A 27,894-nucleotide genomic window follows, 5' to 3' on the forward strand; every position below is an offset into this window, starting at 1 on the left:
TTCACAATCCCAAAATATCGTGGCCATGACCTTGCCAGCTGAAGGGATGACCTTGAACTTCTTGGGATGAGCTGAACCCTTAATGTGCCACTGCATGGACTCTTGTTTACTCTCTGGGTCATAATGATGAACCCAGGTTTCATCTCCAGTAACTATTCTTTGCAGCACCTCATCAGGATTTTCTTCGCACAGGTCAATAAAATCGGAACAACAAGCTACACGCATGTCTTTTTGAAGCCGAGTCAGCATTCGCGGAACCCATCTTGCACTTACTTTTGACATATTAAGATGGTCATGGATAATATCATGTACGGTACCAATAGAGAGATTGGTTACTTGTGCTATAGATTTTACCTTCACTCGACCATCTTCCAATATAAGTTTTTCCACTTTATCAATATTTTCTTGTGAAGTAGGTACTACAGGCCGGCCAGGTCTAGGGTCGTCTTCAACACTCTCCCTTCCACGTTTAAACTCGCTTGACCACTTTTGAATGGTAGATAAAGAAGGAGCAGACTCACGGTAAACACAATCCATTTCCTCTTTTATGGTTTTTTGATTTTTACCATGTTTTGTCAAGAATTTTATCACGCATCGATGTTCTAATTTAGTTAACATTGTCAATTCCCACATGATGTTCATGTTTGTTCAGCAATTGCAGAAAAACAAAAGAACATCTCGGTTCGAATTATACTTTTTTTTTATGTCAATGAATAAACCTTAGCGGCCAGTAACGAAAGAAATTTTAGAAGAGGTTGTAAGATATCAATACCGAGAATATTTTGAACGCCCCTCGTACATCACTTTAATTGATTAAGTGATAAAATTACTAGAGCTATTTCGATATCTGACAGATCTTGCTTAACCTTTTCGACGCCGTGTCAAACACAAAAACTGTCACTCAGACGCCACGTCACCGAAGTTTCAGAACTGAAATTGAACTTTATGCATATGCACCTAGGTCTATGTTGCTCTGTGGTCTATGATCGATTAATCCGTCTTTGGCGTTGGACCTGCGGTGCGTAATATCGGTCATTGGCAATGATATATATCCGTAGAGCAACATAGACCGACGTGCATATGCATAAAGTTCAATTTCAGTTTTGACACTTAGGTGACGTGGCGTCAGCGTGACAGCTTTTGTGTTTGATACGGCGTCGTTAAATTTCTACATTACCTAAAACTACTATTATTTATCCAATTTTTATTTAGAGTACATATTTGCTCTAGATATTGCTTAGGAGTGAATATACAAGAATATTATAAGTTACGACCTGAACATACTCCGGTGTACCTTCCGCGAGGGAATGACTCCCCTCATGCGCAGGCGGCGCAGCGCCTCCCGCAGGTGCTTGGGCTGCAGCGGGCCTGATTCTCCAGACGTCTCCAATACTTCCAGGGCTATAGAATGAATGGGTGAATTAATAATCAATATCTGGGAGACCGAGCTTTGATCGGAAAACATATCAGCATTTACCCAGAAATAAGACCTAGCTAGATCGATTTTTCGCCCCCGAAAACCCCCATATAGCAATCGTTAGAGCCGTTTCCGAGATCCCCAATAAATAAATAAATATACAAGAATTGCTCATTTGAAGGTATTAGATAGATAAAGGTTTCTAAGAGCTCCTTTGCTAATATAATCCTTTGACCATTTACTCAGTTAATGAAATAACTATTAATGGAAGACTGTACTGCTACCATAGGACTCATAATGTTCACCAGTCTGCCTGTCCCCAAATAAATGTAAGTGCATACAATTAAGTTCCCTGTAGTAAAACAAATAGGGTAATTCGCCAATAACTGGCCACCCTGAACTAAAAATGAATTTCATTCACCTATAAACATAATTAGCCATCTTATACTAAAATGAATTCTGTTTATAGGTGAATAGAATTCATTTTCTGTTTAGGGTGGCCAGTTAAGGCTATAAATATTAACAGTTGAGGGGGGGTACTTACAAAGTATTTATAATATACATTACTTTACATGTATATATCTGGATCATACCAACCTTCTTCAACCACCTCTCCTACAAATACTTTTGCTATACCAGACATAGCAATGACAACATTCTGGCCAACGGAACAGCCCGTGATGGTCTGCATCAGGCGCTTCACTGCAGCTTTAGGGAACGCAGCTCTTCTGTACATCTCATATCGGTCCAGTTGCTCTTCAGTAAAGTTTGAGACTAGTACTCTGAAAATAAACATATGTATTTGTTACTATTGAAAGTCGAAGTAAAGCATACGGCATCCCAGCAATTTAACAAGTATGAAAGCATTTTGATTGCTTTTGGTGATTATTTCCTTGGAGAGTGGAAATTCATAATCATAATGTTAGGTTGAAATAGTCAATGTATTGGAAGGTTGTCTGTAATTGGAAGGTTGTCTGGAAGAGATTGCTTGTTAGCAATAAAAGCGTCCGTTTTCTACCATAGTTCAATTTGTAAGCATGCACAACTTACTGCATCTTTTCTCTTTCTTCTTCCTCTAACTCCTTCTTGCTTTTCCTCTCCCTTTCTCGCTCACTCATAAGCATATCTTCAGCCGTTTGCGAGTCATAATTGCCTTCACTTGGCGGGAAATCATTCATATCTGGCAACACTATACTATCTTTTAACTCATCTTGTTCACTTGTTTCATTCCTCGCTTCACTTGTTTCCAATGTGGTGTTATCAATTGTTTGATTTTCATTATCAAATCTGTATTCGGACATGTAGGAATCATAATTCTCAGTGGTATCTGTTATACTATCATCAACCTGTGGGTTTATGTAGGTTTCCGAGCTGTCCAGGTAGATGTTACCCAGCTCATCGGCTCGGTGGATAGTTTCCACACTTTGTGAGTTTTCAGAATATGTCTCAACGATTTCATTGTCTGGTTTATTTGTACTTTGTATGCTCTCTTCATAGTTCACTAATGTTGTATCTGTAATAGAAATGTTCTGTATAAATAACATTTTTATTCATTTATATTTTATATTACAATAAAAAATTCTAAACTACTATTTTTTTTAACTAATGTCTGTTTATTCTACATCAAGGTTTCTCAGTGGGGCAAACAGATTCCTAAGGCATAATTGTATAGGATGCATATAACAGATGCCAAATAATCGAGAAAGAGGTTTACAGCAGTCAGGGAAATTATGTCTCATCTGAGGTACATATTAGAGTACTTTTGTGGTACCTATACAGTAAAACCCGCTTAATACGATCACGTTTAATACGATTTCCCGCATAATACGCCGGTCCCTGCAACTTTAGGCGTGTTTTCATACGTTTTGTCATGGTTAATACGACTCGCGACCCGCTTAATACGCTTATATTATTACTTACCCGTCCCGTTACGCACCATCTGCACGTTTGTGTTATTGACATAACCGTCGTATTGTAATGCAATACGCCGTTAGCCAACATTTTTTATGTGTTTATTACCTCCCTTAGGTTTTTTTTTGTTTTGTCTAATATCCTTTGTCGGGTCCTTATCAGCGTGAGAATGCAATGCCATCTGCTTGACCGTTACGGACCATGGAATGCAAGCTATCGCTCCCAGATTTATTGACACTATTTGCAGTCAGTTACTCCACGACTTTCTAGTTGAGCCTATTAGTGTTCCTAGATTAATTAACCGCGTGTGAACTTATACCTACCTACACTTAGATTTCATTCGCTCCTTATCACCGCAATTATATATTTTGGTCTTCACGTTTAATACGCTTTCCCGTTTAAGACGCTTTTTTTGCTAGGTCCCCTCGGAATCGTCTTAAGCGGGTTCTACTGTATATGAGTTTGAGAAACCCTACTCTATAAGTATAATTGTGCATAATTCTAAGTCTTACATTCAGGTTCATCTTTAAGTAGCTTCTCCTCTATTTCTAGAGATATTTCTTGAGAATTTTCTTCATCTGTGTCACTGTGCTCCAGCTCTCGGGCTAGCTCGTCCTCTGTAACAATAAATGCGGATAAGAATACTGTTTCTACACCGAAATTGTGTATTTAATCGGTACAGAGCAGATCTAAGTAACAGCTCTGCGCATTCATTTATATTCCAGATACAAAGATAGTGTTTTATGAACAAAAATATACCTTTTTAAACAAGATGTAACACTTATTAAGATTTACCTTTCAACCTATCAGCATCCGACAGTGCATCGCTACTAGGATTGTCTGCCATGACAAATGTTTGATTTGAATCGATATAGCCCTAGCAGACCCTAGATTTTTTTATAAATTTCGCAATTTAAAGTAAATGCCAGAATTGCGAGAGCTTTGTAAAAATTATTTTCGCATTTGCTTTGCTTTGCTCACACACTGACACTGACAGCGACAGCAAATCTCATAGTTTGACACACTTACTTTACTCTTTGGTTTGACAGTTGACACAAGTGCGGTGTATTTTACTTTCAGAAATTTAAAACCAACTTTACTTAGCACGTCTAGCACATCTTGTCGCAACTCGCGCGACTTCATATACTAAATGCGACAACATATGAAGTTACACGAGGTGCGGCAATATGTGCTAGACGTGTAGAACAACTGAAAACATTTTAGTGCATGGCAACTTTTTAAGTAGCTAATATACAGGAATCTGCGTCAATATATTTGAAAAAAAAAATGGTCAAGCAATGTGATAGCTGCGTTTGACAGTATAATCTCCACGAAAGAAAACTTCGATCGCTAGTGTATTTTTATTGAATTTGATCTCAGGGTGCGAACAGAGAGTTCCATCATGAGTTCAATTATGAAAGCCGCCGTTTCCCGAAGCCCTGCATCATTAGTAAGTCACCAGAAAAGTGTCTCATAAAAGAAAACAAGTTATGTAATACATTCTCTGGAGATGTTTTGATCGGCCACCTTCAATATTTTATACTTAAAAGTTGCGCAACGTATTAAAAATTGCTTTATATTATAATTGTTTTACATCTATTTAAACATCGTATATGTTTAGTTTGACATCAAGATTTTATCCAGGTTATCCCATTGTTTCCCGGATTTTTCTTGAATTCTGGATGTTTTAGGAAGATATATTTGTAAACAAACATATAACTTTCTAAATTTCCAGCGGTGGCATTGCTTTTTAATTAAGAAGCCATTATATTCATGAAAATAACTTACTCACTATGTACACATTCGGATACAGTAAACACTATTATACTTAGTGTTGTAATTGAACAGTCACATAGCTATAATTTGTGTTGCAGGCATCATATTTATACCGAAGACTCCACTTAACAGTGGGAGGTGCTGCTAAAGATGGTGGCTCATCAAACACAAACGTGACCAAGGCCTATACTGTGGTTGACCACAAGCACGATGCCTTGGTCATCGGAGCCGGAGGCGCTGGGTTGCGTGCGGCTTTCGGTCTGGTGCAGGAGGGGTTCAAAACTGCCGTAGTTACCAAGCTGTTCCCTACAAGGTCTCACACTGTTGCAGCTCAGGGGGGGATCAATGCTGCTTTAGGTATGTGTGTTATTTGCCTAAAATCTGTAACTTCAGAATAATAATTGTGTTCAGCAGACATTGAGAGGCATGACTCTTGTGAATATCTTTTTTTATCTCTAAAAATCATCTAAAGTACAAATGGGATCTCAGCTGCTAAATATCTGCTGGGTTAACATTTTTTCTATGGAACCTTAAAACTTTTCATCCTTTTTATTCAAGTAGATTCTAGAAAGTACGTAGTTAATAGAGAGAAAGTAGCTCGTTTTAGAGGAAGTCCTAATTGATAAAAACTTGTTTATATCAATGTCATGATACTAATGATTAAAGTCATTAAATGAAATATAAGTATAGTTTACAGGTTATTGACTCAATATTAAAATCAAGGGGAGGTCTAAATTGCTATTTTTAGTAGTCCCTTTTCAAGAGGTTTTCAAAAATGTTTTGCATAATGTTCAGGAACTTCAGCATAATTAATTAATAAATTGTAAGATGTCTTCACTTTGAGTACCTAAGTGTTTTTTTACATTTATTTATTTTTTATAATTTTGAGGGCTTACAGGGTCTGTTGAGAAATTTCCATCAGGAATGTTCTTCTTGTGATAATAATTTTTAAGAATGTTTTTCATAATATTTCAGCAAAGATTGGCTAAGTATATTCAAAATATTCTAAACAATGTTTTAAATTGGATTTAATTTTATTATTTTCAGGTAATATGGAGGAAGATAGCTGGCTCTGGCATATGTATGACACAGTGAAGGGCTCAGATTGGCTGGGAGATCAGGTAAATTATATTTATTTATTTATTTATTTATAAAGCAGGCAGGCAGTTGAAATAACTGATAATGCTTGTATCCAGAGTCATCAACAGAGTTTTCCGTGCTGAGTAGAATTTGCGTTGTGCTTATCTAATTTGTTCTTGAACTCATTGACACTTTGGGCCAACTACGTCTTCTGGGAGTTTGTTCCAAGCTTTGACCACTCTGTTGCTAAAGAAGTGTCTATGAGGATTATTGTAGGACCTGCGAGACACGAGCTTATACTGATGACCTCTCAAACGGTTGTTATTATTGCGTTCTAGCATCTTATGGAAGTCTTTGAGATCATAGTGTTGGGTTAGTATTTTATATGTCTCGATCAGATCTCCACGCTCTCTACGCTCCTTCAAGGTTGTGAGCTTTAGGAAGTGTAGTCTTTCTTCATAGGACATGTTTTTGAGTTTCTTCGGTTTTTTGGTGAAACTACGTTGAACCTTCTCCAACATGTCAATATCCTTGATAAAATAAGGGCTCCACACTTGAAATGCGTACTCCAATATAGGCCTAACATAGGTTTTGTGAATTTTTAGCATCATATCTGGCGTCAGAATCCCAAAAGCTTTTCTTATGAGGTAGATAAGGCTCTTTGCTTTCTTAACGATTGTAGTTATAATGTTCTTCCCATTTTAGGTCCTCAGTGATTTTGACGCCCAGATCGGTCTGTCTGTACCTTGACAGCGTTTACGGGAGTGTTGTCCAAATTATATGTGTGATGAGGGTTATTTTTACCTATGTGCAGAACAGTACATTTTGTAGAATTCAGGTTTATGAGCCATTCTTTAGACCATACTTTGTTCAGGTCGTCTTGTAGCACGTTATAGTTTAGTAATGAGTTGGCAAATAATTTAGTGGCAAATAATTTGGCAAATAATGTTTAAAGTGCTTAATGTAATAAATATATATACCTATGAACATCCATCACACTACCACACACATATCACATTAGAAACTGAAATTAAATATGGCTATATGAGCTTTAGACCTCGCCAACCCCCTTGGCTCCATAATTTTGAAAAATAGGCAAAAACTAAATCAACAATAAAATACCGTATAATTATGGAAGCTACTCACATTTTTTTCGAGTATCGGTTGAAAAATGCGATCTGTAGAGGAGAACAGCCAAACATTTTTGCCCAAACTGAAACAGAGACACTTTGCTCTCGCATCGCATCGCGCTCGCTCCGTCAATTAAATTTGTGACAAAGTCATATGTACCTACTTTGAAAATATTTAGAGGAAATTTATACTTAAAGCACAAGGTATGACATGTATAATTTCACACGGGATAATTTCAAGCTGATCAATTTGCTAACCCCAATTAGGTAACGCCTTATTTTTGCTGTGAATGTCTGTTGTTTTTACTAATTTAACTCTAGTCTAGTTATTTGTTCAATTTACAGGTGTTTCTCAGAAAATAACTTTTTCCTTCTATGCTCGCAAACTATTGTCATGCAATAGCTCTCAATTGTCATACATCTTGCATTCTAAATGCGGTAAACTCTAACGCTTTAGTCAATGGCGCAAATATTATACAACATTAAACTTTACGTCAATGGCATAAGAAGGAAAATGGAAAAATGATTATAGCGGTTCATCCCTTATTACTTGCGTGACAATGTGTTTGCATTGCAAGCAAAAAACTGTAAAAAATCGAATCCACGTTCCAAGCTTCCACGTGTATGATTGATTATACTTATAGCTACTTACATTATTTTATTGAATCTCACCAATTGTGCCGCACCATGCTTGACGAATTTACGACACATTTTTATAAATATATTTTCACTGTAATACTCCCTCCGTGAGGCTGTAACACAAATTCCTTAAACTACAGTCATTCACGCTTTAAATTGCTTTCATGCATGCACGATTCGTTTGTTTTTTATTGGACGATCGTGATGCACATGATTGTAAAGTGTAGTAATTTGCGGAGCTAAGTAGATATAAGTAGTTGGTGATTACCAACCACGGCAACGACATACTTGCTTTTGTATGTTTTGATTCAAGGTCGTTTGGCGTTTATACAGCTTTAGTTATTTACCTATATCAAAATGCGGTCCTTCTTCTGTGATCAGATATTACATAATTTTTGAATGTGGCTTGTCTTTCCAGTCCATAACAGTTGACAAATTGAAGAGTTAGGCCAAGAAGTTGCTTTCTATATGAGTTCCATTACGAAATAACGTAGCGTAGTTTTGGCTTTTATAGTTCTATTAGCCTACGTTTATACACGTATTATACACGTAAGACAAACTATAGCAAAAATTTCTGTCTTTCATATTCTCTTTTGAATGCTTTTTAAAATACGTCGCATTGCGTATTTGACTTTATCAACAATCAGAGATTAGATATACTTTTGTAAACAATGCGGATAGTGACATAAAGACATCGAAAGCAAAACGTGTTGTAACTATGGCCGGAGTTACCTACTGTATATATGTATTTTATGTTGGCTGTACAGTCGCCATCAGATATATCGGAGCGGCCAAGGTGTTCACAATATCTGAACACGCACTCTAACGCCCTGACAATGGAGGCGTGTTCAGATATTTGTGAGCGCCTTGGCCGCTCCGATATATCTGATGGCGACTGTACACAATCGTCGAGAGCCTCTAGCCGAGAGTCGGGTCTAGTCGAAAGAGATTCGGGTTTTTGGGATTGGATCGGAGTGGTGCCGAGTCGGCCCGCATTAGCTTATACACGAGGACTATTTCAGGGCGTCTCGTCGATTTAGGACCCGTAGTGATGGGTGCTGGGTGGAGTCCACAAATGCAAAAACCTCGGAGCTCGAGTATTCTAAACTGATATTCGTGAAACTGTTTGGATTGGATTGCTAAATTGAAAGAAATATACGATCCCCAAATCCCTATTCCGCAGCCGATCTGTTGAACTATTATCATTTATCAGGACGCTATCCACTACATGACTCGCGAAGCGCCGCACGCCGTCATCGAGCTGGACAACTACGGCATGCCGTTTTCCCGAACACCAGAGGGCCGTATTTACCAGCGCGCGTTCGGCGGCCAGTCACTCAAGTTCGGCAAGGGCGGCCAGGCGCATCGCTGCTGCGCCGTGGCGGACAGGTAATCTATACCGATTACCGACCAGGGCTGCTTAGTTGCAATTAGGCGCTACAAGTACTGAGCTGGCAAACTAAAGAATGCCGCTGTCTCAAATACCTGAGGGCCGCATCTACCAGCGCGCGTTCGGCGGCCAGTCGCTCAAGTTCGGCAAGGGCGGACAGGCGCATCGCTGCTGCGCCGTGGCGGACAGGTAATCTATACCCGACTAGAGCTGCTTAGTTGCAATTAGGCGCTACAAGTACTGAGCTGGCAAACTAAAGAATGCCGCTGTCTCAAATACCTGAGGGCCGCATGTACCAGCGCGCGTTCGGCGGCCAGTCGCTCAAGTTCGGCAAGGGCGGCCAGGCGCATCTCTGCTGCGCCGTGGCGGACAGGTGATCTATACCCGACTAGAGCTGCTTAGTTGCAATTAGGCGCTACAAGTACTGAGCTGTCAAACTAATGAATGCCGTTGTCTCAAATACTCACAGACAAGACATCCTCTAGACTGAGCATAGTAACGCTACCCCCTCTGCCACTTATACGGTAGTTTTACTCCATCTTCGAGTCAATCCCGTGCCGTGATTGGTCCATGTCTTTGAACGGACCAATCACGACAAGGGATTCGCTCACCTCGTCCCCCCGCACCCCCGTATTTTTGGCAGCATCGGTTTCATGAAATAATTGCTCTAAACTCAGTCTAGAGGATTCCTAGTCTATGCAAATACCTGAGGACCGCATTTACAAGCAAGCGTTCGGCGGCCAGTCGCTCATAAAAAAATACATTTTGAAGTCATAAATTACCTACCTATGGTGTAATGGTAGCTGTCACAGAACTTTTAAGAAATGAAAATATCTATATCAGTCTGTGTATTACATTTTACGCTAAATTTTATTTATTTCTGACTACAGAACTGGACATTCCCTGCTACATACTCTCTACGGCCAATCCCTCCGCTACGACTGCGAGTACTTCATCGAGTACTTCGCGTTGGACCTGCTGATGGAAGACGGCATGTGCAAGGGCTGCATCGCCATCAACCTCGAGGACGGCACACTGCACAGGTGAACCCTTCAGAACTGGCCACTCCCTGCTACACGCACTACGGCCAATCCCTCCGCTACGACTGCGAGTACTTCGCGTTGGACCTGCTGATGGAGGATGGCGTCTGCAAGGGCTGCATCGCCATCAACCTCGAGGACGGCACACTGCACAGGTGAACCCTTCAGAACTGGCCACTCCCTGCTACACGCACTACGGCCAATCCCTCCGCTACGACTGCGAGTACTTCGCGTTGGACCTGCTGATGGAGGATGGCGTCTGCAAGGGCTGCATCGCCATCAACCTCGAGGACGGCACACTGCACAGGTGAACCCTTCAGAACTGGCCACTCCCTGCTACACGCACTACGGCCAATCCCTCCGCTACGACTGCGAGTACTTCGCGTTGGACCTGCTGATGGAGGATGGCGTCTGCAAGGGCTGCATCGCCATCAACCTCGAGGACGGCACACTGCACAGGTGAACCCTTCAGAACTGGCCACTCCCTGCTACACGCACTACGGCCAATCCCTCCGCTACGACTGCGAGTACTTCGCGTTGGACCTGCTGATGGAGGATGGCGTCTGCAAGGGCTGCATCGCCATCAACCTCGAGGACGGCACACTGCACAGGTGAACCCTTCAGAACTGGCCACTCCCTGCTACACGCACTACGGCCAATCCCTCCGCTACGACTGCGAGTACTTCGCGTTGGACCTGCTGATGGAGGATGGCGTCTGCAAGGGCTGCATCGCCATCAACCTCGAGGACGGCACACTGCACAGGTGAACCCTTCAGAACTGGCCATTCCCTGCTACACGCACTACGGCCAATCCCTCCGCTACGACTGCGAGTACTTCGCGTTGGACCTGCTGATGGAGGATGGCGTCTGCAAGGGCTGCATCGCCATCAACCTCGAGGACGGCACACTGCACAGGTGAACCCTTCAGAACTGGCCACTTCCTGCTACATGCACTACGGCCAATCCGTCCGCTACGACTGCGAGTACTTCGCGTTGGACCTGCTGAATGAGGACGGCGTGTGCAAGGGCTGCATCGCCATCAACCTCGAGGACGGCACACTGCACAGGTGAACCCTTCAGAACTGGCCACTCCCTGCTACATGCACTACGGTCAATCCCTCCGCTACGACTGCGAGTACTTCGCGTTGGACCTGCTGATGAAAGACGGCATGTGCAAGGGCTGCATCGCCATCAACCTCGAGGACGGCACACTGCACAGGTAATCCCTTCAGAACTGGCCACTCCCTGCTACATACACTACGGCCAATCCGTCCACTACGACCTGCTAATGGAAGACGACACACTACCTATATAACGCCTTCATATCGGTGAATTTTTAAAGCAAGCGATTAAAAGTAAGTACTTAATTACATACAATATTCTTAAAATTAAGATAACACTTGCTCATGGCAGATTAACGAACAAAATGTTTTTTTAGGTTTAGGTACTGATGCAATGTTAAGGGGCCCACTGATTAACAGTCCGCCGGACGGTATTGGCCTGTCAGTTAGAACAAAAAGTTGACAATTCTGAACAACTGACAGGCCGATACCTTTCGGCGGACTGGTAATCAGTGGGCCCCTTTAGTTATTTATTTATTTATTTAGAAATTTAATTCAGGCAACAAGGCCCATATTACAAATACCTTACAGACTAACATACATATGTATTTTATAAACTTAAAACTAAACACTAGTTATTTAGTCGATAAAACAGCGTGGCTCCGTTGCATCGGCTGCTCCTGTGTCGGATTCGGCAGTTTGCCCCGGAACCTCCGAAACACGACACCCTTCGGCCAGAAGCCACCTGCCACCTGTTATTCAAATGGGTTTTAAAATAATTTTCGGTGCTGCCAGTTTAATGACATGATGTTACAACATGAATTGCCTAGCCAAAGTAGCTACCTATCTATCAAAGTGGCTAGCAGTTTATCGCAATTTTTTTATTTTGCGTCTTTTAAATAGCGACAAAAATGACTGGCCAGTCTATAACTATGTTTTTATTGTTATTATCAGGTTCCAAGCCAAGAACACGATCCTGGCGACGGGTGGCACCGGCCGCTCGTACTTCAGCTGCACGTCCGCGCACACGTGCACCGGCGACGGCACGGCCATGGCGGCCCGAGCCGGCCTGCAGAACGAGGACATGGAGTTCGTGCAGTTCCACCCCACAGGTACCTTCCATTCAAATCCTGTTACAATACAATACAATAGATATCGTCAGTTGACAAACAAAAGTCACTAAGTACCACCACAAGTTCATAGCCATAGTGAACCATATTAGTACGAAAAGAAGGTTGATTTTTGTTTAAATATTTTATAGTAATTAGTGACTTTTGCTTGTCACCTGACGAAAGAGATAAATCGTTTATTTGTTTGCTGCAACAACACACATTTTACAAATACAAATACTCTTTATTGCACACCTTAATAAAAGAAAACAATATAAAAGTAAAACAGAAACACGAGCAGAGGTAAACAACAGGCGGTCTTATCGCTAACAAAAAGCAATCTCTTCCAGACAACCTTTGGGTAGCGGAAATTACTGTTACTAGGAGACTAGGACCTCATCTGATGTACAGTACAGTAATTTTTTCGTACGTATTTGTTCGTAATTGTTCTATACGTATGGGAATATTATTAGGGTTTTCATTTGTAGCTTTTTCTTATACCTTTAACTAGATTATTGATTAGTTACTGGATGGTTTTTAACCGTTGAAAAAAATCAAGATTTCCAAATATTTACCATGTACTTATTTCTCTTTTCGAAAATAGTAGAATGTTTTATAAGTAAACTAGTGACCCACCTCGGCTTCGCACGGGTTAACAAATTATACATAAACCTTCTATTAAAAAAACACTATCTATTAAAAAAAAACCGCATCAAAATCCGTTGCGTAGTTTTAAAGATCTAATAGTGTTGTGAATAACGCTCATTTTGAGGCTTAAAGACTCTCGAGGCTTAACGCCTCAAAGGCGGCAAAGACGATTCCTTACATCCATACTCGTAAAATAAATTACATAAATAAATAAATACAATTCTCAAATATAGTCGAGTCTTGAGGGCTCGAGTCTTTAAGCCTAAAAATAAGCGTTATTAACAACACTGAGATCTAAGCATACATAGGGACAGACAGACAGCGGGAAGCGTCTTTGTTTTATACTATGTAGTGATGATAATCGAATAAAATTTGCAGGCATTTATGGGGCCGGCTGCCTGATAACTGAGGGCTGCCGCGGTGAAGGCGGTTTCCTTGTGAACGCTAAGGGCGAAAGATTCATGGAGCGATACGCGCCCGTCGCCAAGGACTTAGCCAGCCGCGACGTCGTGTCTCGCGCCATGACTGTTGAGATCATGGAAGGTAAGAACCACAGACAAGACATCCTCCAGACCATAGAGAAAAAAATACATAGAGTGCTCACTCCATACATCAGTTTTAGTACCAAAAAGACTATTAGCATCTAGCATCGAGTAGCGGAACTATCAGTACTGCTACTTGACAATAGATGTAGCACCGACCGGAAACTCTTATGCTGTTGAGATAAGACTTTCCGGTCGGTGCTACATCTATTGTCAAGTAGCAGTACTGATAGTTCCGCTACTCGATGCTAGATGTAGACACTGAAATTAATAGTCTGAACTGATGTATGGAGTGAGCACTCTTGTCTTTATTTCTCTATATCCAGACTGAGCATAGTAGCGCTACCCCCTCTTTTTTTTTTATACCACATAGGTGGCAAACAAGCATACGGGCCGCCTGATGGTAAGCAGTCACCGTAGCCTATGGACGCCTGCAACTCCAGAGGTGTTACATGCGCGTTGCCGACCTTTTTTTAAAAACCTGTACACAAATACCCTCTGCCACAAATATACGGTAGTATTACTCCATCTTCGAGTCAAAGTGTCTTTGTGTGACGTCCGTGTCTTTGAACGGACCAATCACGGCACGGGACTCACCTCGTCCCCCGCACCCCAGTATTTTTGGCAGCATCGGTTTCATGACATAATTGCTCTAAACTCCTTAAGGATTCCTAGTCTATGGTAAGAACCAGGGCTATAACCGCAAAAATCGAAGTTCGCAAGTTTTTTCTCTGTCACTCTAATTACGCCTTCATTGGAGTAAAAGAGAAAGATCCCCCCAATTTGCGAATTTCGGTTTTCGCGGTAGCCCCTCAGTTCATTCACGAGGATCAGTGGCTGCGGCGGCGAGGGTAACTCGTGAACGCAAAGGGCTGGTGTTTCATGAGCTTGGAATCTTTTACATTATCACTCGGGACCTGTTTATTGGCGCTAATTGATAACTGATAATGTTAAGTTTAATGATTCAGGTTGAATTAGGCCTATGGAACTCTGCGCGCGAGCTCGGATTTATGCCTACGAATCTCGTTCCGCCGGCGGTACAAAAGCCAGCCAGTTGGTTGACACACGCGCTCACGCACGCATGTCACCGTCACCGTGTTGAATGTTCTGCTATTTTCAACCTGAATCGGTAAAAAAAAAAAAGTAAAAAATATTTATAGTACACAAAGGATTTAGGAAGAAACATAGATTAACTGGTCTTAAAACTAAAAGACAATTATGTACATTTAAAGCAAACTTGACATTATCATTCCCCGCTAAACAGACGGCACCAGCAGCAGGTGTTGTTGCAAGGCAGCATCTGCTATTGACTTGAAGGGTCCTTAAGTATTCGGTTTACGTCACAGCGGGCCATGGAATCTGGTGGATAAGATTAAGCCCGGTGAGAAAAGGGCACCATGATCTATAAATTCGTAGGGCATCAAAATGTCTCAAAGGTTGCACTGAATGGCTTTCTATATAACATGTTGAATATACATACTTGTCTCCAGGGCGCGGATGCGGTCCCGAGAAGGACCACGTGCACCTGCAACTGCACCACCTGCCGCCCGACCAGCTAAAGCAACGCCTGCCCGGCATCTCCGAGACCGCCATGATCTTCGCCGGCGTCGACGTCACCAAGGAACCCATCCCCGTGCTGCCCACAGTGCACTACAACATGGGAGGCACGCCCACCAACTACCGCGGACAGGTCTGTAGTCTGTCTCACACCGCCTGCGCCCGACCAGCTGAAGCAGCGCCTCCCCGGCATCTCCGAGACCGCCATGATCTTCGCCGGCGTCGACGTCACCAAGGAACCCATCCCCGTGCTCCCCACAGTGCACTACAACATGGGAGGCACGCCCACCAACTACCGCGGACAGGTCTGTAGTCTGTCTGAGACAAGTTACACTCTGATCAGTTGAGACCGCCAAATAAACCACCACGTACGCAGTAACTTGTAACAGTAAAACTAAACTTTTGAGACTTACAATTATATTCACACTTTAGTTGCCATTCTATGTAATTTTTAATTGCTTTTGTGCGGCATTTATCGTGTTTTCATCGAGTTTAGAGACTTGAGAACTGAAAAGTTCCATATGTAGTCAGTCTCTAATTTTAGGCTATTCATCATCTATATTTATACTGTATAAAATAATTACAGTTGTTTAAATACTGAGCGACTACAGGTAGGACCTTGAACTTCTATGCGGACGTGGTCGCAAGCGGAGGCTAATGTTATTCATAATGACGTCTACTTGCTCAGTCCGTGCTTTTGGTTCTAGATATGTATTCATTCTAAAGTTGCCGTCATTAGAACTTGCGAACTATGTAAACAAACAATGTAACTTTGTTTTGTGACTGTTTCTCCTTGAATTTTCACACTACCCCATCAAACACAATTCAAACTATACACATATACACTATTGAAACGGTCCGTTCCGTAAAATACATACATATATAACTGTATCTTGGATATTTAATTAAAAGTTTAAAATGGTTTCATAAGTTAGGTTATTAGGACCTGATGGAATGACGTTTTTGTTTCTTTTAAATTCTACAATTGTCTATGATGGGTAGTGTTGTGACTAAAGTTTATGATATAAACCCGTTACACACTACCCAACTCACGCTCTGTACCTACCGCCGCGGTTGTAAAATACATCAATACATCATTCTTAAGTACCAATTTGTCTTCTGATCGTGATTAAACAAATTAAAAATAAGTAACTACTTGTTTTTTAATTTTGTTATTTTATTACTCGATACGGTTTGACATTAGTAAAGTAGTAAGTAAGAGTCTTGCCCATCACTAGTAAATTCATCATTCAGAGACAATTTCAATATGGCGGTTTGTTTACATAGTTCGTAAGTTCTAATGACGGCGACTTTACAACATAATTTTTGTTTGGTCAGGTGATCAGCCACTACAACGGGCAGGACAAGGTGGTGCCCGGGCTATACGCGGCCGGCGAGGCGTCGTGCGCGTCGGTGCACGGCGCCAACCGGCTCGGCGCCAACTCGCTGCTCGACATCGTGGTGTTCGGCCGCGCCTGCGCCATCACCGTCGCCGACACCTCCCGCCCCGGCGACGCGCAGGCGCCGCTCAAGGACGTGAGTAACGAGCAGGGATGTTGCGAATATCCGCATCCGCAACCGCGGAACTTCCGCATGATTTTCAACATCCGCATCGCATCGACGCAGATGTGATGTGAGGGAATGGCTTCGAGAAAGCGGGCCACGGCCCACTACGATTTTATCTTTAACCATAACGTACCGATTAATTGCAGTGACGAAACAATGTATCTTACACATGTTCGATAAATTGTTGTAGGGTAAATAGGGTGATACACGCCGATATACATCAAGGGCTTTTTTTTTATAGAAACTCATACATATTACATTTTAGTCCCTCAATAAATAAATAAACAAGACAAGTCCTTGGCTGTCCTTGATACTTCATATAAGTAAACACGCATAGCATAAGTCACTAAATCGCAAATGTAAAACATCGTGTCAAAATAGGTATTACATGGCACAAATTTTTCAGACAACTGGTGAAGCCAGCGTTGCCAACTTGGACAAGATCCGCTACGCAGACGGCAGCATTTCCACCGCGGACCTGCGCCTGAAGATGCAGAAGTGCATGCAGAAGAACGCCGCCGTGTTCCGGCAGAAGAGCACGCTCGAGGAGGGTGAGTACACTAACGAGTGCGACAGGGACGGATGCCGTGTCCACAACTATGACTGAGACAGCATCTCCACCGCGGACCTGCGCCTGAAGATGCAGAAGTGCATGCAGAAGAACGCCGCCGTGTTCCAGCAGAAGAGCACGCTCGAGGAGGGTGAGTACACTAACGAGTGCGACAGGGACGGATGCCGTGTCCACAACTATGACTGAGAGCATCTCCACCGCGGACCTGCGCCTGAAGATGCAGAAGTGCATGCAGAAGAACGCCGCCGTGTTCCGGCAGAAGAGCACCCTCGAGGAGGGTGAGTACACTAACGAGTGCGACAGGGACGGATGCCGTGTCCACAACTATGACTGAGACAGCATCTCCACCGCGGACCTGCGCCTGAAGATGCAGAAGTGCATGCAGAAGAACGCCGCCGTGTTCCGGCAGAAGAGCACGCTCGAGGAGGGTGAGTACACTAACGAGTGCGACAGGGACGGATGCCGTGTCCACAACTATGACTGAGAGCATCTCCACCGCGGACCTGCGCCTGAAGATGCAGAAGTACATGCAGAAGAACGCCGCCGTGTTCCGGCAGAAGAGCACGCTCGAGGAGGGTGAGTACACTAACGAGTGCGACAGGGACGGATGCCGTGTCCACAACTATGACTGAGGCAGCATCTCCACCGCGGACCTGCGCCTGAAGATGCAGAAGTGCATGCAGAAGAACGCCGCCGTGTTCCGGCAGAAGAGCACGCTCGAGGAGGGTGAGTACACTAACGAGTGCGACAGGGACGGATGCCGTGTCCACAACTATGACTGAGGCAGCATCTCCGCCGCGGACCTGCGCCTGAGGATGCAGAAGTGCATGCAGAAGAACGCCGCCGTGTTCCGGCAGAAGAGCACGCTCGAGGAGGGTGAGTACACTAACGAGTGCGACAGGGACGGATGCCGTGCCCACAACTATGACTGAGACAGCATCTCCACCGCGGACCTGCGCCTGAGGATGCAGAAGTGCATACAGAAGAACGCCGCCGTGTTCCGGCAGAAGAGCACGCTCGAGGAGGGTGAGTACACTAACGAGTGCGACAGGGACGGATGCCGTGTCCACAACTATGGCTGAGACAGCATCTCCACCGCGGACCTGCGCCTGAGGATGCAGAAGTGCATGCAGAAGAACGCCGCCGTGTTCCGGCAGAAGAGCACGCTCGAGGAGGGTGAGTACACTAACGAGTGCGACAGGGACGGATGCCGTGTCCACAACTATGACTGAGACAGCATCTCCACCGCGGACCTGCGCCATGCAAAATAAATTTGTAACTGTTTGTGTTCCTGGTTGTGAATGAGGTTCTCAGAGCTCCAATATCTCCTCCTCCCGCTAATGATGATTACGTGTTTGTTTATTTTAAACAAAATGTTAATATGTATATGTAGGTAAACAGGTGAAGTCATAATGAATACAATATAGGTACTCATTTCTGGCAATATGCTTTGTCAGTAGAAAATGACGGCAAATTTGAAAAACATACATATAATCACGCCTAATTTCCCGGAGGGGTAGGCAGAGACCACGGATTTCCACTTGCTACGATCCTGACATACCTCTTTCGCTTCCGTTACTTTCATAACATTCCTCATACACGCTCTTGACCAGGCCCCTATTTCACCATGCCGACATTTGTCAGTGACATATGTCGAGTGACAATTGTCAAGTGACAGGTGACAAGTGACAACTTCGTAAACTGTTTTTGTATAGAAGTGCTTATAAACATGACAGGCATTTAGTTACAATTGTCCATCTTTCATTTAATGACAATGATTTGGTGGAACAAGAGTAGTTTTTATAAGTCGACATATTTGTCAATTTGTCGGTAATTCTTGACATGAGATCGGAGCTGTGTCAGGTTTGGGTGACAATTGTAGTGTTTTCGTTGTTAGCAAACCCCGTTATCGTTGTTAGATTCCTACTTTGACGTCACTGACTTTGCATTTGCAGAAAAAATTACTTAAAACAAACAAAAAATAATGCTTTGACGCCTTGTCAACAAATAATGTAGGTATACGCTGCATTAGATGGGGTCGGGACACAGATGGGATCTCAATCAATATCATGTTAGTGATGAGAACACGGCACATCGAAAGCAATTTACGATCTCTTGTGAAGAATTGATAAATATGTCGACTAGTAAACATTACTTTTGTTTCACAAAATAATTGTCATTAAATTTAATATGGACAATTGTACCAAACTACCTGTCATGTTTATATGAAGTTCTATACAAAACAATTTACGAAATTGTCATCTGTCACCTGTCACTTGACAATTGTCACTCGACATATGTCACTGACAAATGTCGGCGTGGTGAAACAAAGGTTTGTCATTTTTTTGACAATTGTCGTACCTGTCAGCTTGGTGAAATAGGGGCCAGGCCTTTCTTCAGGATTTCCCCGATCTGATCGAAATTGAAAAACGTGGGCGCGAAATATCAGTCCTATACAAATTTAGAATTTCGCGACTTTTTCTACTGACAAAGTTGGCTTGCCAGAGTCTATCGACGGTATCTCAATTACAGAAGTATAAGTTAACCCCATTAAACTAACCCCTAACAATTTAGGCCAACGCCAATAAAAGAGTTATAGCCAGAGCTCATACAGACATGTCAAATTATAAGGTAAATAGCTCACCCCCGCCGAGCTTTGGTTATAGCGCTATGTCACCAAAGTTAAATCGAAAACTTATTCTGCAAATACCAATTTGTAATTCTGACGGCACGGTTAAGAATAACGCCCCTTTTCCATTGTGTACTTTATAATCAAAAGGCGCACTAATAATGGACGATTGTCATAAATCAAGAGCACGCACATGTGGAATTGTGAATACACCCAAATGCAACACCCAGGGATCTTCCTTGTATAGAAATACCACGCGCGCCAAAGATAACTCAAAAATAGACTCTCTGTCCATAACCTTACAGTCTCAACTTGTATCCCAATAGTCAATTTATTATTCTAACTCGCTCTCAATAGAAAGGTTACAGCTAAAACATGTGCATAAAAATTAGACAGTCCGTTGGTACCCTTGAAATTTTTATGCTACAAAATCTGGTAGTTGTCGACAAAAAAAGCTTTATGGTAGAGAAAAAACGAGTTTTTTGGTCGGCAGCGTGTGGCCGGCAAAGACGAACTTAAATGTTTCAATTGTTTCTGCTTCTGACATAAATGGTTTACCTTTTTTTATGATGATCCCTCAGAAACAATGAGGCCTATTGTGCTAAAGTAAAGCTTTGGAATGTTCTGTTATATTCTTGAACCTGTTGTACAATTTCGTGTAAAGATTTATTGAGACTCTACTTACTTATTGGCGGTTCCTGATAAATCTTCTACACGTGTGTATTTTTAGTATGAATAACTTTCTTTAAACACTTACTATTGTGCCGTACGTATTTCTTCACTAATATTTATTGTGGCTATGATAGTTTTATAATTAAATAAAAATAATGTACTTATGTAATGTATGTACTTACAATATACACAGTATAGGACATTTTTGAGTCTAAAAAATAATTACTTTAATACAACATGTGGAAAAATATGGTTTCTAATACTTATAAGATATTGTTCATATCAATGTGCGTAGATTCGTGCGTAGTGCGTAAGCGTATTAAATTTCGATGAAGGTCGTGCCCTAAATTAAGGGCATCATTGCTCCATCTACGTTGTTTAAAAGTTAAATATGTATATCGTTTCACGGCTAAACTAGCTAGCGTTTGTTTTAACAATAAATGCAATAGTTAAATGCATAATATGTGGACGCGTCACTGCTCATTTTATCAAGCGTTGCATATGTATTTGTTTGATAATGATCGTACATACATTATACAATCTACATATACGATTTACATGTTTGTTTTTAATTTTAATACTAAGTAGGTACTTGATTTTTTTATCGTAGGTATAACTAATAAGATCAGAAAAAAGATAAGATACCTATGATTGTACCGACTCGTCAATTCGGTGTGGGTTCTTTACCATATTATACAATATCAACCATATTATTATAAATAAATTTGTATTACATTATAATGTTATATTTAATGTTAAATAAACTGAATTAAAGGGATAATAGGTACTTGTTACATGCACAACGATGATATGTCTACAATTTCAAAGTACATACATATACGGCAATCGTCATCGATAGAAACGTGTCGCAAGTACCATGTTTATGTGAGTTTTATATGAAAAAAATGAAAATGAAAAAAATGAAAAATGTTTATTTGTTAACAAAGGTACAGTTGTAAAGGTTGGAGTCTTCTAGTAAGTATAAAATACTTGTAACAGAAGACACCGCTCTTCCATATTATCTAAGGCTTAGAACTTAATTAACAAATTTAATATAAGTAACAACAATATTGTTGTCTAAGAAGAAAATAATATAAACTTAATATTGGGAATATTAACTAATTACTTAGCTTTTACTAATACAATTTTATTTGTTTTGATTTGATTGGAATACATTTTAAATTTACTAATACAATTTTATTTGTTTTGATTTGATTGGAATAAATTTTAATATATTTATTTATATATTTATATGTGTTTAACAGGCATTCCAATGTCGGCCGTAAAATATTGCATAAGCTGATACCATTGATTTATGTAAGCACGCTATGCAATAAAATTGGTACTTCTACTAAATTAACATAAATATTGATTTACATTGTAGAGATTTACGTAATATGGGGTTTCGGACAATGTGTTTAGATTGGCCTGCTTAGGAAATAATTAAAACATTTCTTTGGCTCTTTAGTTAGGGCGCGTGTACGCGGTGCCGCCTCCGCGCCGCCGCCGCACCTTCGCGCTATGTACACGAGACTCGTAAAACCCGCGGCGGCGGCGCGCTATACGTGTCTCGTGTACTTAGCGCGAAGGTGCGGCGGCGGCGCGCCGGCGGGCTTTACGCGTCTCATGTACATAGCGCGAAGGTGTGGCGGCGGCGCGGAGGCGGCACCGTGTACACGCGCCCTTATTCTTATATGTCTGTTAGTCTGTAAACTGACATGCACAATCTGACAATAAATGATTACTAACTTACTATGTATTTACAATCCTGATATGGTCACGAAACTTCACAATAATCATAAAATCTTTAATACCTACATAATATACATAATACATTGAACACCTCCCATAATGATAAAACATTTTTAACTCTTTTTACTTAGATAGCGGATTTAATTTACGTAGCATACATAATTGTAAAACTTCCAATAAAATTGTAGCAAAACGTAATTAGGTACGAAAAACAACTGTTGGCCTAAAACCAAACACATTAAATAAATAAATAAATATTGGGGGATATCTTACACAGATCAACCTAGCCCCAAACTAAGCAAAGCTTGTACTATGGGTGCTAGGCGACGATATACATACTTATATAGATAAATACATACTTATATACATAGAAAACATCCATGACTCCGGAACAAATATTAGTGTTTATCACACAAATAAATGCCCTTACCGGGATTCGAACCCAGGACCATCGGCTTAGCAGGCCGGGTCACTACCCACTAGGCCAGACCGGTCGTCAAACCACTCAACCCGGCCAATATTTCAGGCCACAAGCAAATCCACGAGATCTACAAGCAAATCAAGGACGTGAAAGTATCCGATCGCTCGCTGATATGGAACAGCGACCTAATCGAGACCCTGGAGCTGCAGAACCTGCTCATCAACTCGGTGCAGATCGTGGAGGGCGCGCTGGTGCGGGAGGAGTCGCGCGGCGCGCACGCGCGCGAGGACTTCAAGACCAGGCGCGACGAATACGACTACTCCAAGCCTTTGGAGGGACAGGTCGGTACCATAGTCCAATTTTAAACCTTATTAGAAAGACATAAGGCATCCATTGCCAGTTTAGTGTTGATATTATTTGATAAGATAAGAGTTGATAAGATGTAATTTTTTTTGAAAAGATGTGTCCCGCCGAGTTTGTTGCCGGTCCGATATTGAGATACCCTCCTTCAATTGAGGGGGGATTGAAATCTTCTCGGGGCAGAGGTGTAGGGTTGGAGCCGGTCTACCTAGCTTTATTTGACGTTCATAAGCGCATTGTTATTATGCCTACTTGAATAAACTATCTTTTATCTTATCTTTTATTAGCGCTGAACTCGTAGTTTAAAAAAATACATAAATGTAAAATTGACACTATTGTCTTAAAGGCTTAATTCAGCCTATCTTAGTGCCAGAAAAAATAAAAATAATGCAATTACTCTTTAGTAATGTATTACCTTTTGTGAAACTATCAAGGCGTAGAGATTAAATAAATAAAAAATTGAATGTTAATAAGTTGCTTTGTGATACATTATTTCTTTACTGTTTCTTTGTCTATTAATAAAGTTTATAAGTCTAAATTGAAGTTTGTTCAAGTTGTATGTTGAAAAACAGAAACCCGCCGGTTTTTATGAGCAAGATAAATATTTCCACCAGCACTAATTTACGTGTAATCTCTTCCCTAACAGACGAAGCTAACATTCGAGCAGCACTGGCGCAAGCACACACTAGCGGAAACAGACGCCGCGACAGGCGCGACCAAACTTTCGTACCGGCCTGTAATAGACAAAACGCTCGACCAGGGCGAGTGCAAGACCGTGCCGCCGGTCATTAGGACCTACTAGGTTAAATTTAGGTGAGTTTGAGTGATGTCCTACAGCGATCCAGCAACTTAGACCATAGATAACTGGATGGTGTTTAGTAAAAATGTGTCAACCCACATTCATTTTGCAATAAGATGTAGACTCAAAAAATTGACGGTTAAAGTTGACATTTTATTGCAAAATCAATGTGGCTTGACAGTTACTGGAGTAGCCTTTCAGTAGCTTACCTCTCTGTCAAAAACCTTGCACAATGTGCAAAAAATCGTATAAAGACATTTCCATGCAACAGGGAAGGAATAGGTGAACTATGCATGGCATTTGCAATGACTGAAAGTGGAAATGTCATCCTAAAGACATTTAAGAAGGAAGAAATTTGACAATATTTCTTCGAAATCTCTTCGCGCTGTCATGACGATCGAGTTGGTTGGAGAATGAGTGAACAAGTTAAAATAAGGATGAAAATGTAATAATAACAATGTTTTGTTTGTTCTGTCAAAGTGAGTACAGAGTTGGATTAAACGGATCTTAGTAACAAATCGTTTTAAAAATTCAAAAAGAGCAAGTAGCTAATTTGATTGATTGGTACCTATATTATTTGTGACGCAAAATACGTACATATATGATGTTTATTTCCAAATAAACAACTTGGTAATGAATAACATAAATCTTAAGAAATGTTGTGCCAATTGTACACATGTTTACGAGTTGCATAGACTTTTGTGTCAACAATTCCTACTACTGATATGCGGTAACAAAGATTGTATTACTATCGTATAAAAAGATAAAAATGTTTACTTATATGTAGCAGTAGTCTCTATGTACCCAGACAACAGTAATTGTTGTTATAACAACTAAATTAGCTACTGTAGAGATATTTGATAACCTTATTACAAGCAATTTATTTAAATTGCTGTATAATATGTACCTAAATAATTGTCTCATTACATACCGCAAACTTATTCAGCTTAGGCTCATTAGAATCGTCCCGGTTAATATTGTGTTTCGAGTCTAAAGATGTGTACCTTATTAGTCGGTGATTTTCATTAGCTAGAGCAGTGGTTCGTAACCTGGGGGTAATTACCCCCGTGGGGGTAAAACTGGTATTTTACGGGGGTAAGTAAGCTAACCTAATATAACAATACAACAAACGTACACGTTTTATTTTTTATAACCATTGGGAGGAGGGGTAAAATCAGGTTCCCTAGTTAGTCATAGGGGTGACCGGACTGAAAAGGTTAGGAACCACTGAGCTAGAGCTACGGGAAATATTATATTTACTTGGTACCTAACATAATACTTTCCATGATTTTACGAGGTTTAATGAACTGGCTGACATAAAATGACGCAACAATAAAAAACATTCAAAACTTAATTATGTGCTAATGTGCTATAAAGGACCATTTTGTGTCGCCTTATCTAACCGAATTTAAAACAATTACATCCATGATAAAATTTTCCTTAAATTTGTTTAAACTGACAATTAAGCATTCTTAAGGCAGAGGGAATACTTTCCCACATTGATTTTGAACTTGATTTCAAAGTGAAAGGGTTCAATTTTGTGTTGTTTCTTATAGCCTGTTCAGTTTACAATGGAAACATATCTATTAGCTTATTCTTATGCTTCCAAAGTTATTGGCTACTAATAGTTAGATTTAGCTTTTATCGGTTACTATAGTTAGGTACTAGGTTCATATCATTTATTTCTATAGGACCTTGATAATTAAATGTGTATATTATAGGTACATTTGTCTTATTTCAAAGGAATGTGTAGCAAAGGTTCAAAAGTTTCCTAAAGTTAAGAATTAAGAAGTTGAGCGTAATTCCTAGTTGTGACTATCACCTACAACCATCCTGGTGTTGTTTTCGCCTTTACCATTAATCGCCGATTGTTGGCTTGAATAAAAAAGAAAATTAGAATGAAAATTATTATCTACTTCCACTAAAATAACGTTTTTTCTAGCAGCGCATTGTGTGTGGGCGACCTAATTGGAATGTTTACGTATTGGCAAGCCCGGGGGATTTATAAACGCCTCGCTGTTGTAATCATGCTAATTTTGCACTCATTTATTAAAGTTTTTTGTTTGTGTTGCAGGCTATCTCTCCTCACGGGTGCTGACTGAGAAAAACAGTATTCATCGGCCGCCGCGCGTATAGTGTTCATTTCAACCATTATTTATATCGTTATTTATTTTAGCGTAGACTGCTTAAGTTATAACTTTTCAACAAGAATACTCCGTAAAATAGTACTAACTTCAACTAATCTTAATGCAGCGTACAAAATCAGTGCCAGATAGTTTGTTACCAAATACGTATTTGCCTCTCTCACGCCAGCAACTTAGTGTATATTTTTGAATGTTTTGATAGTTCAGCATTTATTTTTTCGATGTTTCGATGGACTCAGCAGCACCAGGTACTTAATATGATAAATATGATAAGCGATATTTTAGTGTTGCTTTTAAGTACCGACGAACGATACTTTTACCCATACCATTTATCAATACCTCATGAAATTCATTCTATTGTAATTATTGAAGGTGACGACCGTGACAACCAATGAAATGATGATTTTTAGAAGTTAAGTGTACAAATAAAAATATACGTTTATTAATTGATACACCTTTCAGTACTGGTTTCATTTTTCTCTATTATTGAATAATTAACCCACTCCTAGATAGAAGAGAAGACGATGGTTCATTGACGTACGAAGACCTAAAAATATGACCTAAAAATACGACGACGAAAAAATGACGTAGAATGACCAAAAAATGTTATTTACTTTAAATTGGTACAAAATGTCGAAGGTCGTGAGTTGAAGCCTCCTCGAAGCTCAATAGTAGGTACCTACCTACTAATGAATCTGAAGTGTGACTGAATCAAGTCAATAGCGGCGAAAAGGTTAATTCCAATTACAATAAACTAAAAATATTAAAACGAAAAGACATAAAAATAATAGTAATAATGATTATTACGAACTCGTGATTTTATGTAACGACTATAGATAAAATCCAAGTTATACAAGAGGAAAACTAGCATCCGATACAGGGGCCCCAACAATACCTACACTTTCCAAGTATCTACGAATCTGGGGTTAGACGAGTAGTCACCTTAAACTTATCGATCCAGTGAAGCGTACAGGCCGGCCTTTGCCCTATTATACTCTGAGAAAGAGGAACGAGCATGACATTCTTATTCTAATGAATGCGTATATTTTATATACCTACGCGAAAACCTTTGTAGTTAGGTAGGTAGTTAGTAACTACAATTAAACGTAGGTACTCGCTTTATGAATGCGAAAGTAACTACATATACCAAACTTTCGTACAGTCAAGTGTAAAAATATGGGTGTAGACAACTTACTCAAATGTATTTCACATTTCTTAATTCGCTGACGTAAACGTAAGTGCTATGGGAAATATTTTTGAGTATGATTAGTGCACCTATATTTTTACACTTGACTGTACCTATCCGTAACTTACCTTATTTTGAGCAGTTAACTCACTAACTCTCAATATCGAATAAAAAAAACTCACGAACAAATTAAGGTACTAAACCGAGGCGAATCATATCAAGATAAAACAAACATGAACCCTGAAATAAATACGGTAGTACTCGTAAATATTTAAAAAATTACATTGATATATGCGCATTTAATTGGCACCGCACGTATACGTGTCCTCTTACCTGCAACGTCAGTCATAGGCAATATATTAAATATCAACAGATATTTTACTTGACTCCATTGGCCCTGTATGATTCGATTCGCCTCGGTCTACCGAACAATGATATTAGACATAAGCACAGAATAAATAATAGTACTAAGTACAGAAGACTCACTCTCTAAC

The 27,894-nt window shown here is 40.6% G+C and overlaps 2 protein-coding genes across 3 annotated transcripts; one reads left to right on the top strand and one right to left on the bottom strand.

The window, feature by feature from the left end:
- Nucleotides 1–1,237: 1,237 nt before the first annotated feature.
- Nucleotides 1,238–4,234, bottom strand: LOC134654003 (transcription initiation factor TFIID subunit 11). The gene is made up of 5 exons (XM_063509372.1): nt 4,124–4,234; nt 3,841–3,945; nt 2,468–2,930; nt 2,015–2,199; nt 1,238–1,401 (listed from the first exon to the last, which is right to left on the bottom strand). The coding sequence occupies exons 1-5, from the start codon at nt 4,173–4,175 to the stop codon at nt 1,268–1,270; spliced, it is 939 nt and encodes a 312-aa protein (XP_063365442.1). The 5' UTR covers nt 4,176–4,234; the 3' UTR covers nt 1,238–1,267.
- Nucleotides 4,235–4,603: 369 nt separating this feature from the next.
- On the top strand, nt 4,604–26,675 carry LOC134654005 (succinate dehydrogenase [ubiquinone] flavoprotein subunit, mitochondrial). 2 transcript variants are annotated; one of them, XM_063509374.1, is made up of 13 exons: nt 4,612–4,778; nt 5,203–5,461; nt 6,152–6,225; nt 9,167–9,342; nt 10,234–10,386; nt 12,399–12,556; nt 13,580–13,744; nt 15,234–15,433; nt 16,639–16,836; nt 17,273–17,417; nt 23,017–23,252; nt 23,918–24,084; nt 26,145–26,675. In XM_063509374.1, exons 1-12 carry the CDS (start codon nt 4,731–4,733, stop codon nt 24,071–24,073), a joined length of 1,968 nt encoding a protein of 655 aa, XP_063365444.1. In that variant the 5' UTR covers nt 4,612–4,730; the 3' UTR covers nt 24,074–24,084; nt 26,145–26,675. The 2 variants fall into 2 exon arrangements, with proteins under 2 accessions (XP_063365443.1, XP_063365444.1); XM_063509373.1 differs by lacking the exons at nt 23,017–23,252; nt 23,918–24,084; nt 26,145–26,675 and having other exon boundaries at nt 4,604–4,778; nt 15,234–15,605; nt 17,273–17,412.
- The last annotated feature ends 1,219 nt before the right edge of the window (nt 26,676–27,894 follow it).

Source organism: Cydia amplana, chromosome 14, assembly GCF_948474715.1.
Source record: "Cydia amplana chromosome 14, ilCydAmpl1.1, whole genome shotgun sequence".
In the NCBI taxonomy this organism is placed as follows: Eukaryota; Metazoa; Arthropoda; class Insecta; order Lepidoptera; family Tortricidae; genus Cydia; species Cydia amplana.